This window comes from Danio rerio, chromosome 2, assembly GCF_049306965.1.
Source record: "Danio rerio strain Tuebingen ecotype United States chromosome 2, GRCz12tu, whole genome shotgun sequence".
In the NCBI taxonomy this organism is placed as follows: domain Eukaryota; kingdom Metazoa; phylum Chordata; class Actinopteri; order Cypriniformes; family Danionidae; genus Danio; species Danio rerio.
In genome coordinates, this window is record NC_133177.1 from 58,048,976 (window position 1) to 58,064,650 (window position 15,675).

General features: G+C 40.7%; 1 protein-coding gene across 2 annotated transcripts in view; it reads left to right on the top strand.

The window, feature by feature from the left end:
* The window catches only part of ankrd12 (ankyrin repeat domain 12), a 101,769-nt gene extending 86,640 nt beyond the window's left edge, over positions 1 to 15,129 (top strand). For both annotated transcript variants that reach the window (XM_017357916.4, NM_200150.2), the window contains 5 exon segments: positions 1,711 to 6,224; positions 6,314 to 6,412; positions 8,635 to 8,778; positions 11,181 to 11,276; positions 13,714 to 15,129. In XM_017357916.4, coding sequence (XP_017213405.2) covers positions 1,711 to 6,224; positions 6,314 to 6,412; positions 8,635 to 8,778; positions 11,181 to 11,276; positions 13,714 to 13,899 — 5,039 coding nt within the window. In that variant the 3' untranslated portion in view covers positions 13,900 to 15,129.
* Positions 15,130 to 15,675: the final 546 nt, after the last annotated feature.

A 15,675-nucleotide genomic window follows, 5' to 3' on the forward strand; every position in this document is an offset into this window, starting at 1 on the left:
AATCGATCCACTCCAGAGTTCGTTTCAATTGAGCCGAGACCACCTCATTCTGGCGATCTTGGAGCGATTGTTTTGGCGCGGGTCCTAATGCAGCGTCTATGTAAATCTGACTTTATTCTCTCTTCCGGCTGCCGTTATCAGTCACGCACATTTCACTTATTTTTCTGAAAGTCTTCATAACACCATCGTGGAGTTTTTATTTTGATTATTTCAGTAAATAGGATTGTAAAAAAATTATTTGTTGTATTCTCCCATTCACTACACTCTGGATCGTATCGATTTCTCACGACAATCGATCCACTCCAGAGTTCGTTTCAATTGAGCCGAGACCACCTCATTCAGGTGATCTTGGAGCGGTTGTTTTGCCGCGGGTCCGAGTGCGATTGCTGGATTCACATATGCCAAAAGAACCGCGCTAACTGGGCAAATGACATCGGTTCAGAAACAAAGTTCTAGGTGTAAAAGCACCCTGTACTCTTCCACCTATTTTTTTTGATTTTGTTAAAATTAATACTGTAAAAGAGGGTACAACCATCTTTATGTTACTTAATAGTGCACACGTCTAATTCTTGCCATATTAATGCATTATCTTAATTATTACCAGGCTGATTTGTTGTGCAAACACTTTCTTCTTCTGTTTATTTACTTATGGCAGCTAATAAATAGAGAGTCTTGCATGTTCACAGAAAACAATTCAGTTCCATATAAAAAATAAGGTGCTTACATGTTTTCATATATATTTTTGACTATAAATTTTTTTTATGACAATCACTTATATATAATATAACAAAAAATAATTATTGTGTTTGATATGTGTTGTATAATCTGCCTTGCAGGATTGAAGCAATAGGTCATCCAAACATTTTAATTTACTAACCATTTTTTTTACTGCCTAACACAAAAGAAGATATTTTGGAAAATCTTGGACCCCAGTAACTTGACATCCATAATAGGAAAAAAACAAATGAAGTCAATGGCTACTGGTTTTCAGCTATATTTAAAATATCATGTTTTCTGTTTATCATCATATTCATAATAGGGCCACAGCCATATCACCCTGCAGCCCAAGACCGGTTACTCACTGAAGCTAAGCAGGGCTGAGTCTGGTCAGTACCTAGATGGGAGACCACATGAAAAAAACTAGGTTGCTGTTGCAAGTGGTGTTAGTGGGGCCAGCAACTTGCAGTCTGTATGGGTCCTAATGCCCCAGTAAAGTGAAGGGGACACTATACAGTCAGTGAGCGCCATCTTTCAAATGAGATGATAAACCGAGCTCTCTGTGGTTACTAAAAATCTCATGGCACTTGAGTAGGGGTGTAATCCTGGTGTCGTGGCCAAATTCCCTCCATCGGCCCTTACCCACCATGGCCTCCCAATCATCCCCATCCACTGAATTGGCTTTATCACTGTCTTCACTCCACCAAAGACTGGTGTGTGGTGAACACACTGGTGCTGTTGTCCTGTGGCTTCTGTTGCATCGTCCAAGTGGATGATGCACACTGGTAGTGGTGTGGAGAGACATCCCTCATAATTGTGAAGCGCTTTGGGTGTATGGCCATACACAATAAATGCACTATATAAATACACACTACATTACATAAAGCTCAAACAATGTTAGAACAAAAAAAGGGTCCATAAATCCTTTTTTGGGTGAACTATCCCTGTAATGAGTATTTTAATAATTCCCTTTTCATATTTTTTATGTTACAGAATCAGAGGACCCATCTTCAGTGAATCCATCCAGTGTAGACGAGAACCTGGAGTTTTCTGATGCTGAAAAAGACTCTGACTGTAAATCGACAACTGTCAAAGCCTCATCGTCCATGTCAGGGCTGGATGAATATGAGTTTAAAGATGAGGAAGAGGAAGAGGACCTCAGTAAGTCACTTAATGAGCGACACCTCTTTAGGCGAGAGCTACGGCAAAAGGAGAAGGAGGAAAAGGACAGAAACCACTATGCTTCAAAACAAGGTAGCAAAAGCGACCAGTCCATGCTGGCTTGCAAGTCTAAAAAAACAAAGGCGTCCCGTGTCTACTGCAGTTCAGACAGTTCAAGCGATGAAGCAGAGGTGCCGACGGAAAGAAGGAGCTCACCTACTAGGTCAGTCAGTGTGGATGGACATAAAACGGACAGTAGATCGAAAAAAGAAAGCTTGACTCTAACGCCAGTGGAGCAGAAAGAAAAAGGTAAACAGAAGAAAAAGAACAAGAGCCAAAGCAAAAACAAAGAAAACCAGGAAGTCCGAGAAGAAGGGAAAGAGAACAGCAAATCCCTTCTGTTTTCCTCTCCGACTGTGTCCGATAATTCTGACAAGGGCGTCAGAGAAGAGGACTCTTTCAAAATGTCATTCAGTGCAAAGGATGACACATCGGTTCACCTATTTCACCTGTCTGTAGTCAAATCCCCAAAGCTGAACCACAGCCAAACTGACAAGCAGGCAACCCCGCTGAAACAGGAAAACGCTAAGACATGTGTTTCAATCGCTGATGGATCTTGCCCTGGGGACGGCATCAAATATAACCACTACACAGACTCTGACTATTGCACAGAAGATTCTAGCAGTAAAAGCTGCAAACATAAGGAAAAGAGCAAGCACCATCACAAGGAGCCTAACTTGGAAGGAGATGACGGCAGTTCGAGTCCTTTCAAAGACAGCAGTTTAAGCAACAGTATAGACAGCTCTGAGGGTGCGTTTAGGAAGACTGACAAAGATGGGAAAGTTGTAAAAAAGCACAAGCTAAAACACAAGGAGAAGGAAAAGGAGAAATATAGGAAAGAGTACGAGGCCGAGAGGAATCGCCACCGGCAGAAAGAGCCACGCAAGGATGGACATAGGAACCTCGAGTTTGATCGAGAGTTCTGGAAGGAGAACTTCTTCAAAAGTGATGAAAATGAAGAACCTGTGGGCAAAGGTGAGATACCTGCTGGTGGATCTCCAGTAAAATCCTCAGATTCGTCACCTGTTAAAGAGGAAAAAGGGGCATCAAAAGACAAACATTCAACTAGTAGCAGTAACAAGGACAGGAGGCCAAAAGAGGAAAGAGATAAAACCATTAAAAAGGAGAAAAAAGAAATTCCTCTTAAAGAGGAGCGAGGAAAAGAAGATGAAACAGATGAGCGGACTGATGGTACTTTCTCTGTACGAATTCCTGATGGCTCACAACACTTGTCAGAAGAAGTGGATGAGAAACCAGCAACTTGTAATTCGGCTGACCAAGAGCAACTGGAGTCTCCAGAGAAGAACTCTCGAGAAAAAACTGATAAGCGACCACCAACAAAGGATCGGGAATCTGAGAAGTCTGATAAGAGACACTCGGATAAAGATAAGAAGGTAAAATCTGAGCATTTAGCTGACAAGCCTGAGCTCCACAACTCTACAGATCGATGGAAGGAAAAGGAGAAATTAACAAATGTTTCACATTCGCCCAATGATAAGAGCCATAAAGAGGGTGAAAAACTCAAACCAATGACTCCAGTGAAAAAGCATGAGGAGAACAAGAAGAATAAGGACAAGCTTGATAAAAAAGCGGAGAAAGAGCATGCTTCTGGTGACCACAGAGACAAAGATAAAACAACTTCTGAAAAGAAAGGAAAAGCTCCTGAGAAAACTGCTGATCATGGAAAATCTGACCGCAGTAAAGACAAAGAACGGGACAAAGATTCTGACAAGAGGAAAAAAGATAAATCAACCACTCCATCTTCCTCTTCCTACTCGAATCTAAAGTCGTTATTGGAAGAAAAGAAAGGCTATGTTTGTGAGAATAATAAGGTTGTCTCCTCTAAATCAAAGGAAGAGGTAACCAAGCCTTCAGAGAAAGACCGAGATCGAAGAGAGAGGGACCGGGAGTCTGAAAGACATCGAGATCGGGAACGAGATCGGCACAAGGAAAAGGACAAAGATCGATCCCAGTTTAACAGGGATGGCAAAATTAACAAACCGAAACCAAGTGAAGTGGACTCCAAATCTAAGGTTACACCTACTCTAAAGGATACTCGTCCCAAAGAAAAGAGGCTGGTGAATGATGACCTCATGAAGACCAGCTTTGAACGCATGCTCAGTCTCAAAGATCAGGAAATCGAACAGTGGCACAAAAAGCACTTGGAGAAAATCAAGCAGAAGGAACGGGAGCGGCTAAAACAGCGTCCTGGAATTGACCCTGCGAAACAACAAAAAAACAAGGAAAAAATTAAATCATCCTCTACGTCCACTGAGCCATGTCTAACCAAGGAACTAACTCGGTCAAAGAGCTCAGAAGCGCCAGATGGACAACGTGAAAAGATTTTAAAGGATGCCACTAGTGTGAGAACTCTCTCGCTAGATGCAAAAACCTTGGGGAAGAACGGTCCTATAATTGAAAACAATCTAAGTCGATCTCCGAGACCAGAGAGTGAAAAATCTGGTCTTATGTCAAGATCAATATCAATGATCTCTGTGGCAAGTTCAGAAGACTCCTGCCAGGCAACTATTTTGACACCTAGACCAACTGACCAATATGATTCTGACATGAACGTGGAAGCCTTAGATTCGCAGCCACCTTTACTTCAGTCTTCCCTTGTTGCACAGTCCTCCAGGTCGCCTAGTGTTCATGATAAAGATAGTAGCAGTCTTCCCGAATCATCGGCTCTCTGCAATCGCACACCATTGGCAAGCAGGCATGCATCACCATGCTTAAGGGCTATTCTGGATGAAGAAGCCAAGGTACCAACAACTGAAACAAAACCCACAGAAGAGTCTCCGGTAATCAGTATTGCATCACAACCAACCAGCGAGCAATCTCAAGTTCATCTAACTGAGATTAGTGTCCCCCCTGTTCAGGAGACTCGGAGCAGTCAAAGTCTTACAAACTCTTTTCCAGAAAATGAAATTCTGTCTAGTAATGAAGCCGAAGTCGTCAGTTCCACATGTCAAGTACAACCTTCGCAGGCTAGTGCTAAAGACAGTGTAACACAAGCAAACAGTGTGTTTCCGAGCCATTTGGAAGAGCAGAACAAGTTTTGCACCACTAGTAGTCAAATAGAGCATGCAAGTCTAGGTCAGCTTGATGTCCCTGGTGCAGAGGGAGTAAAAAAGGAGGCTTCACTTGCTGTTGCATCATTACAGTCATCTCATACATCAACTTCATCATCAGATTCCAATGCACATTTGCCTTCGAGTAGTCAGCATTGTGAGATTAGCTCTGCTTCCAGTGGTGAACAGACAATGACAACAGACTCTAGTTTGAGAACAGAGCAAAGAGACAAACCATTGGTTGCTTCAGAGGACAAGATTGGGGAAAATGTCACTAAAACTGATTGCGCGAGCACTCCAAGTCCATCTACAGCATCCTGTAGATCCAGCTCTGAGGAATCTACTAAATCACTGCTGAAGGCGACCAGTGTTCAGGAAGATACTGAAAAGGGCAATGAACAAGTGCAAGAAGAAAGTATCTCAAGGTTCTCCAATGACCCATTGGTTGCAGTTGATGCTCAACCAGAGAAAGAAGAACAAGGCCTACATTTGGCTTCGGTGACAAATGTTTCTTGCTGTGCCAGTCCAGAAAGAATCCCAGAGGAGCCCATGGAGGTTCCAGAGGAAGTTTCGGATAAGAGCCGAATCACAGAAATTGATGAGGCCAAAGTCTTGTCTTCAGAAGAAGGTGCAGTGACTTCATCTGAAAGTAAGGCTGACTCAGAAATGCCAGACCCGTTTTCTCTTGACGAGAAGCCTTTGAAATCGGACATTCTGGCTAATGTAGAACAGGCTCAAAGCAGTGCTCCCATCCACCCTGATCATCAGGCAGAGCCAACCAGTGGAGAGACCTCTGGAAGTTCCTCTCCGATATCAGTCATGGACAGAGATTCAGATATATCTGGGGCCAGAGCCAAAGTCAGACTCCTTGAAGAAGAAGCTGACATTCAAGCGACCCATCCAAGAAAACGAAAAATGCCTAGAGCATCTCCGCTAGCCCAAGCAAACCTTACAGCTCAGCAGGTCAGAGAAAAGACACAGCAGTCCCTGGCTGCGATTGTAGATGCACTGAAGCTTGAGGAGATTCAGCCTTACCAGACAGAGAGAGCCAACCCATATTATGAGTACTTGCACATTCGCAAAAAGATCGAAGAGAAGAGGAAAGTCCTTTGTAGTGTCATTCCTCAAGCGCCTCAGTACTACGACGAGTATGTGACATTCAATGGGTCCTATCTGCTGGATGGAAACCCTCTCAGCAAACTCTGCATCCCAACAGTAAGTGATCTCCACTAACAGTATGTGAAAGTAATATTTACTCAAGAAAGACTAAGGCAAAAATGTCTCACTGTTCTTCCGTTTTGTAGATAACGCCTCCACCCTCTTTACCTGAACCACTGAAGGAGATGTTCAAACAGCAAGAGATGGTGCGGATGAAGCTGAGACTGCAGCACAGCATCGAAAGGGTGAGTGGAAATCAAGAATGGGTGACGTTTCTTTTTTGCAATTCAGTTTTTATTTTATTTTTCAAAAATAATATATAAAGTTTTACAATAACCAGAAGGATTGTTACCACTCTATATATTTTACAAACCCAGTACACATCAGGAATTACAACATAAATATAAAATAGGCCAAGTAGTTCACTAACATTGACTCAATTGACATTCCTAATATTAGATAAGGGCAAGGCAGTGGCGCAGTAGGTAGTGCTGTCGCCTCACTGCAAGAAGGTCGCTGGTTCGAACCTCGGCTCAGTTCTCCCTGCCTTTGCATAGGTTTCCTCCGGGTGCTTCGGTTTCCCCCACAGTCCAAAGACATGTGGTACAGGTGAATTGGGTAGGCTAAATTGTCCGTAGTGTATGAGTGTGTGTGTGGATGTTTCCCAGAGATGGGTTGCGGCTGGAAGGGTATCCGCTGCGTAAAAACTTGCTGGATAAGTTGGCGGATAATTCCGCTGTGACGACCCCGGATTATAAAAGGGACTAAGCCGACAAGAAAATGAATGAATATTAGATGAAGAAAAGGTTTTCCTGAATTGAGTTTTGCAGCCTCCTAGTGGTATGTAATGAAACTGCAGCAGATTTGTAAAATCTCTAAATCATAATGCAACATTACAAAAATATTAAATTGTAATTTTTTTGCCAATATAAACATTATTTCCAAAAAAGTTCAATATAAAACTTAATGTTGATAATGTAAAAAAAAACATTATATAGGTTTAAATTAGGCTGAACAGTGTATTGTTTGAGCATCGATATCGTAATGTGTGTATCTGCAATAGTCATGTCACAGGATTATGAGATTTACTAAAGGTTAAAGATAAAGATATTATTAATTTTTTTATTATTTATACAATGATGACCAAATTGTGTACTTTATTATTGTTAGACTCCCTAAAAAACCATAAAGCACTGTTTATTTATCTATTGTGCTTGTAATTTATAAATTATGCAAAGTATTGCATCGGAAAAGACTGACTGATCATTTCAGTCGATCTAAATTAACCAAATCTTTCCAAGTAGAGCTATTCAAATCAAGTGGTGAAATTATATTCATATTGCAATATACACTCACCGGCCACTTTATTAGGTACACCTTACTAGTATCATGTTGGACCCCCTTTTGCCTTCAAAACTGCCTTAATCGTTCATGGCGTAGATTCAACAAGGTACTGGAAATATTCCTCAGAGATTTTGCTCCATATTGACATTATAACATCACGCAGTTGCTGCAGATTTGTCGGCTGCACATCCATGATGCCAATCTCCCGTTCCACCACATTCCAAAGTTGTTCTATTGGATTGAGCTATGGTGACTGTGGAGGCCATTTGAGAACAGTGAATCATTGTCATGTTCAAGAAACCAGTCTGAGATAATTCACACTTAAAGACATGGCACATTATCCTGCTGGAAGTAGCCATCAGAAGATGTGTACACTGGGATCAACAACAATACTCAGGTAGGCTGTGGCGTTGACACGATGCTCAATTGGTGCTAATGGACCACAAGTGTGCCAACAAAATATCCCCCACACCAATACACCACCACCAGTCTGCCTGAACTGTTGATACAAGGCAGGATGGATCCATGCTTTCATGTTGTTGAAGCCGAATTCTGACCCGACTATCTAAATGTTGTAATCGTTTTTCCAATCTTCTATGGTCGAGTTTTGGTGAGCCTGTGTGAATTGTAGCCTCAGCTTCCTGTTCTTAACTGACAGAAGTGGCACCCTGTGGTCTTCTGCTGCTGTAGCCCATCCGCCTCAAGGATGGACGTGTTGTGTGTTTAGAGATGCTCTTCTGCAAACATCGGTAGTAATGAGTTGCCTATTTGAGTTACTGTTGCCTTTCTGATATGTGCTGATATGCGATTGGCTGATTAGAAATTTGCGTTAATGAGCAGTTGGGCAGGTGTACCTAATAAATTGGCCGATGAGTGTATAAAGCAGCAAAATATCAAAATGTCAGATCTTTCCAGTATCGTGCGGCCCTAGTTTCAAATATACCAGGTAATTCTCAATTCCCTTCTTAATTCAGGGCTGGTAATTCTACATATTTTACAGATGCATTTGCTACAAAAAATATTTTAAAATAAAATTGTCAACCTTTTGAACCTGTTGAATTATATTCATGTTTAAAAGTATTTCAGTTAATTATTAAAATAACGCAACAATTTGCTCTTACAGGAAAAACTGATTGTATCCAATGAGCAGGAGGTTTTGAGAGTTCATTACCGCGCTGCGAGAACACTAGCCAATCAGACGCTTCCGTTCAGTGCCTGCACAGTCCTATTGGATGCCGAAGTATACAACATGCCCCAAGAAGTCCAGGTAAGCGATCACATTATTAGACATTAGTTTTAAATTGAAGTAAGAAATATATTTCAACTCAAGTAAACACTACAGCTGGAGGTAAGACTGCAATTCAGTGAAATGTTGAATGAAGTAAAAATCCAAACAGCGTAATTTTAGTTCCAAGTTTCACTCAGAAGTTGTAAGTAAATTAAACTAAAATCAAATAAATAAATGATATTGAATTGGACATTTTTTGGTTTTATTGTCAAACTTGGGTACCTAGGTTCCTTAGAACAAGATTACAAAAATGTGTTTTCCAGAATCTGACCCAAATCTAATAAAATAAAGCAGAACTTGCTTTTTTAAACTGTAGAAAGTCTTGTTCTGTACAGGTTAACCTTATTAAAGTGGGCGAAATAAACATTGAACACAAGTTTTTCTGGGAATAATATTTCTTTAGCTGCTGTTGACATGGGATTGAAGCAGATTTAGGTGAAAACCCAAACAACACGAACACAAAAACAAAACAAAAGAATCTGAAAAATGAGGTATGTGTAATAATGAAATGACAGAAGGAGAAAGTGCTGAACTGCTTAAACGCATTTAACACTTTATATAAAAGGCTTTTTTAATGATCGCAGCCTAAAGACGCCTCTCATATGGGGAATGAAGTCACATGCATTGCTCAGGTGTGAGCTTTTTATAAACTTTAAAAGAGTGTCAAAATCTTGATGTTTAATGGGTCTCGTCTATCAAATCTGAGCTTTATTTTATATTTTCTATTAGATTCAGTTCAGGGGCCTCATGTATCAACGCTGCGTATGCACAAAAACTTTGCGTACGCCAGGTTTCACGCTCAGAATCGCTCACGTTTGGATTTACTAACAATGAACTGAACGTGGGAATGTGCGCAGCTTCACGGCAGCTTTCTGGCAGGCGTACGCACATTTTTTGTGCGTGTCTGTTTTATTTACATTGGCGACTCCTAGAGGCAGTTGTGTTAAATTCCTCTCTACAAAGTGTCTGAGCCTTGCAATGGCAGCTGTATGAGACGGGTTCAGCAGGTATATAAGGTTTCCATACCATACATTTGACCAGCTAAACATTAAAGCACAATTTGCAGCAGTCGCCTGTTTTCCCAATGTAATCTGAGCGATCTACTGCACACACATTGCTATAAAGACACTATCTGAAGATGAATTTGCATGCGTGAATCAGAAACATTTCCATTCAATAAATGTGCAAATAAAATATGATGCTTATTGATATGAACTTATTGATGATTCCTACTAGTCTTTCTCGTGATAAATAGTTGGCAAAATCTGATATGTAGCGGGGGAAAAAACAAGAAAGAGTTCATCAGACGTTGGATTCGAGCCGAGTTCATGCTCGAACATATCAATTCATGATCACAAGCGTCTTACGAGTAACGCCACTGAGACTGTTGAGCGTCCCGCAACATTTTACAGATATAAACCACACTATTTATTTTTTTAATGCACTCAGTGCGATGTTCAGACCCAACTGTGTTAACCGCATCAGCTAAACTCTCCCACTCTATTTTTTTCTTTTGTTGTTAATTCCGAACAAACTTGCAAATAACACCGCTTTTCTCTGGTCTACCTCCGAAAGCAGCACCTCCAATTCACATTCTGTTCAAAGTTTCTCTTCTTGCTTGCTTTTGCCGTTGCTTTTTCGTTGGGTTTTGCCATTAGCATAGTCATTAGCATATTCATACGGGGGAGGAGGCAGGGAGGGGTTTTGTGCTCGTGCATGTTGCGCTCAGTTTCACGTTCATTCAGATGTACAAAAGAATATGCGTGAGATTCGGCGTACGCAGTGTTTCATACATCTGAATTTTTTTCTGCGTACGCACATTTACAGCTTTGTGCGTATGCAATGTTTTAGTAAGATTTCCACGCAAGTCTTCGTACATAAGGCCCCAGCTGATTGGCTGGGCCATTCCACAGCTTGATTTTCTTTCTCTGAAAGCAACAGAGTTTTCTTGGCTGTGTTTTGGATCATTGTCTTGCTGAAATGTCCACCCTGGTTTCATCCTCATCCTCCTGCTAATGTAGATGTTGGACTGAAGCAGCTGATATTAATTTACACTGAGGAAGGGTAAAGGGTTGCTGGAGATTTCAGCTGCTGTCTGGGCTTTCCATGTCTTTCTACACCTCCCTTTCTTCATGTGTTCAATACTTTTTCCCTGCATCATTTCATTTTATTATGCATAACTTCATTTTTAAACTAATTAGATTAGTTTTCTTTACATATATAAATTGTCTTGGTTGTTACCAACATCCGAGGAAACATCCGAGGAAAATTCAAGCCAACAACAACTTTAGAAATATGTTTTCTGAGAAAAATGATAACATGTTCAATACTTGTTTTCCCTGCTGTATCTCTGTTTTCTTCATTTCATCTTTTTTTTTCAGGGTGATGATGGGAAGACTTCTGTTCGAGATCGATTCAATGCGAGGCAGTTCATGTCTTGGCTTCAGGATGTAGACGACAAGTTTGACAAGTTGAAGGTACAAAAGAAAACAGAAATATGACATGAAATGGACACAAACAAAACAACCAGCATCTGTTAAAAAATAGTTTAGAGCTGAGATGCCTAAATTACAGCTTGCAGGCCCATGGTAACCTTTGATTTGGCTCGCCATCCCATCTGTGAGGAGAGGGAGAATGATGGCGCTGTTTAGAAATTGTCTTTTCAAATCTAAAGTAATCTTTTAGGGCAGGAAGGTGGTGCAGTGGGTAGCACAAACGTCTTACAGCAAAAAGGTCGCTGGTTTGAGCCCTAGCTGGGTCAGTTGGCATTTCTGTGTGGAGTTTGCATGTTCTCCCCGTGTTGGCGTGGGTTTCCTCCAGGTGCTCCGGTTTCCCCCACAAGTTTAAACGCATGCGCTTTAGGGGAATTGGGTTGGCTAAATTGTCCATAGTGTATGTGTGTGAATGAGAGTGTATGGGTGTTTCCCAGTAATGAAGAAAATGAATGTAATCTGTTGTTTGTTTGTTTTATTGTTAAAAGCTCATTTAAATTATATTTTTCAATTAAATATTGTAAATGAATCAGATTTAGTTTAAATGTACACACCTGATGGATAGAGGACAATGCAGAGACTGGTGAGCAAATCAAGGCAAAGGCAGATTCTACTTGACTAGTCTATTCAGCATTTCACTCCACTGTTTTTAATGTTTTAGTAACGATAAGTAATGTTTTTTTATTATGGGTGGGTCGTGGAGTGGGTCGCACGATCACCTCACAACAAGAAAGTTGCTGGTTCGAGCCTCGACTGGGCCAGTTGGCATTTCTGTGTGGAGTTTGCATGTTCTCCCTGTGTTGGCTGTGGGTTTCCCCCACAGTCCAAAGACATGCACTACAGGTGAATTGAATAAACTAAATTGTCTGTAGTGTATGTGTGTATGGGTGTTTCCCAGTGATGGGTTGCAGCTGAACGGGAATCCGCTGCGTAAAACATATGCTGGATAAGTTGGTGGTTCATTCCGCTGTGGTGACCCCAGAATAATAAAGGGACCAAGCCGAAAAGAAAATGAATTAATGAGTATTCTGAAATAAATTATGAAATTGGCAACAGCATCTTTATTGTGATATAGTTTGGAATATTTACCCTCGGCCCACAGCTCATATGATATTTGTTTTTTGGCCCTTTATTCGAAAACGTTTTGGAACCCCTGATTTAAAGTTTAAAGACTTTAGATTTATAGCATCAGAGAATGAAAACAAACGTCAGGCTAGCAGTTTTGTGAGCCCTTTGGATATTTACGAAACAGTTATGATGTAAATCATATATTTATTACCAATACAGACAATTCTGCTGATATGGAATAAATAAATCGCTTTAAGGGTGCTTTCACACCTGTGAATCGATCCATTTGTTCCGAAACAGGGATTAGAATTGTTACATTGTTGCTCTTTGCTCTTGGTGCGGTTTGCTCTCCTGCGGCAAAGCTTCTAATGGGACCAAAAGAGCTAAATCAAGTCACGTGTGAGTAAACTCTCCTCACATTGGTCAGAGTTTCACGGTTTATTTCGCAGAGTCCCGCTCAGCTGTCGGGGTGGTGGTTTGGTGGTGTTTGAAAAGGTGCACGCGACGTGTTTGAAGAGCGAGGAGAGATGCGGTGGGGAGGGGTAAGAAGGGTGCGCAACTTATTTGAAGACCGGGAGGGAGACACGCGATTACCAGGAGATGATCACTCGTTTGTTGGCAGTCCCTGTGCATTTGCGGGAGACTCACGAAACGTCCTGGAGTCTTGGGATGTCTGAAATGACCTCCTGCCCTACTCATAATTCTCTCTTTATATAGCCTTATGCCTATTACATATCCATAATACACTGTGATATAGCCAGGCTCGGATCGCATCGCTTCCTCAATACAATCGATTCGCTTTAGAGTTTGTTTCAGTTGAGCCTCATTCAGGAAATCTCGGAGCGATTGTTTTGGCGTGGATCCAAGCGCGATTGCTGGACTCACATATGCCAAACGAACTGAAACAAAGGTCTAGGTGTGACATTGTTTGAATAACTCATTTCCAATAACTGATTTATTTTACCTTTGTCATTATGACAGCACATAATATTAGACTAGATGTTTTTCAAGACACTAGTATTCAGCTTAAAGTGACATTTAAAGGCTTAACTAGGTGACTTAGGGTAAAGTTAGGGTAATTAGGAAAGTCATTATATAACAGTGGTTTGTTCTGTAGATAATCAAAAACAAATATTGCTTAAGGAGGCTAATAATATTGACCTTAAATTGGGTTTTTAAAAATTCAAAACAGCTTTAGTTCTAGCCAAAATAAAACAAATCAGACTTTCTCCAGCAGAAAAAATATTATAGGAAATACTGCGAACAATTCCTTGCTCTGTTAAACATCTTTTGGGAAATAGCTGAAAGAATTCCTGAATCATTTTGACTGACCTAAACCTCCATCTTCCTGCAGACGTGTCTCCTGATGCGGCAGCAGCATGAAGCGGCAGCGTTAAACGCAGTCCAGCGTCTGGAGTGGCAGCTAAAGCTACAGGAACTGGATCCCGCCACTTACAAGTCCACCAGCATTTTCGAGATTCCCGAATTCTACATCCCGCTCGTGGAGGTCAATGACGACTTCGACCTGACGCCGATATGACCTGCTGAAGAGGCGAACGCATTTTCAAAGCTATCGGACCACGTCAAGAGATGAGTGTAGGGTGAAACACGAAGCACTTGATTTTGGGGGTGTGCGTGCGCATGTATGTTGTTTGTGTGTGTGTGTGTGTGTGTGTGTGTGTGTGTCACAGATGCTCCAGATTTATAATAAAATAGATAAGGAAAAAAAAAAAGCGCTGCACTTCCAGGCTATCGGTTCAGTCTGTGTTGGTAGTTCTGGTTCGACCACATGCACTTCACCGTATGGGCGCCAGATTGGTTCCTACAGACTGCAGGCCGAAACTAAAACGCACTTAACCCTGAGGTCCACGGGTCGAGGAAGACAAAAAAAAAAGAAAACAGCCTCCAGAGGGTAAAGACCACCATGGAGAAAGGCGAGCGATCTGAATCGGAGATGTTTCTACAGTGAGTGTTGATAGATGTGTATAGTTTGTGCTCCTCATTTTTTAACTTATTTTATACATACTGATTGTGCATTTGTAAATAGCCATGTAATTATTGTTTTTAACTTGTAAAAAACACACACAAAAAAACAAGGAAAGAAAACTGAGAGGACGGAAGAGTTAAAGTAATAAATATTTTGATTGTAAACTTTGTTTCGTCTAATGTTTAATGGACCAAAGTTGTTTTTACATTGAAGTTCTCCGTCGTTGCTGTTGTTGTTGATGTTGGCTTAACTCTTTAAGCATGTGTTTTGGAAGACTTCTGTTCTGTTTTCTTCTGTTCTTCTTTCGTTCGTTTTTTTAACTCCTCTTTTATCGCCCCTTCATCAGAGCCGATGTTTTCTGACTTGTGATTTCTATAACGTGCATGCTTTCGCAGGTTCGTCCCTTTCTGAAAAGTTGTACCGTGGTGAGGTTTTACTGAAGTGGTCCTGGTTCCTTTTTCTGCCATTGTCGTGTCTGTTAGTAACATCCACTTCTCTGCGTGTCGTCTCTTGTGTCTTGCGCACATTTAAATAGAAAAAAACAGAGAAAAGAAAAGACAAAAAAAGAGGAAAAGTTTGTTGTGGTTTCTCCATAGGAAAAGCGAAGCTCTCTTACTTTTACAGTTTTAAATGTGAGATCACAACAAAAGCTATTTTTTACAACGTAATGCCTTTTGAACGATGGTTCTAAAAATATGTCTATTTTAATATTTACTTGTTACATGAGGATGTACATATTTGTAATATATAATTGAATAAATTTTATTGGTTGTGAAATCAAAATCTTTGCGTGTTTTCTCTTATTACATGATGTGTAGATTATATATGTGTAGAAATATTACAGACTTGCTGTCTTAAAAGTCATGCAAGAAGTTGATCCCCAAAAACGGATGTATAAATTCTTAAACAAATACAGCGCATCTGGAAGGTATTTACAGCGCTTCACTTTTTCTACATTTTTTTATGCTACAGCCTTATTCCAAAATGGATTAAATTAATTTATTTCCTCAAAACTCTCCATACAATACCCCATAATGACAATGTAAAAAAAGAGGTTTTGAAATTGTTGCAAATATATTAAAAATAAAAACCTGAAAAATCAGATGTACATCAGTGTTCTCAGCCATTGCTCAATACTTTGTTGATGCATCTTTGGCAGCGATTACAGCCTCAAGTCTTTTTGAATGTGATGCCACAAGCTTGGCACACCTGTCTTTGGGAATTTTTGCCCATTCCTCTTTGCAGTACCTCTCAAGCTCTATCAGGTTGGATGGAAAGCGATGGTGTACAGCCATTTTCAGATCTCTCCAGAGATGTTCAATAGGGTTT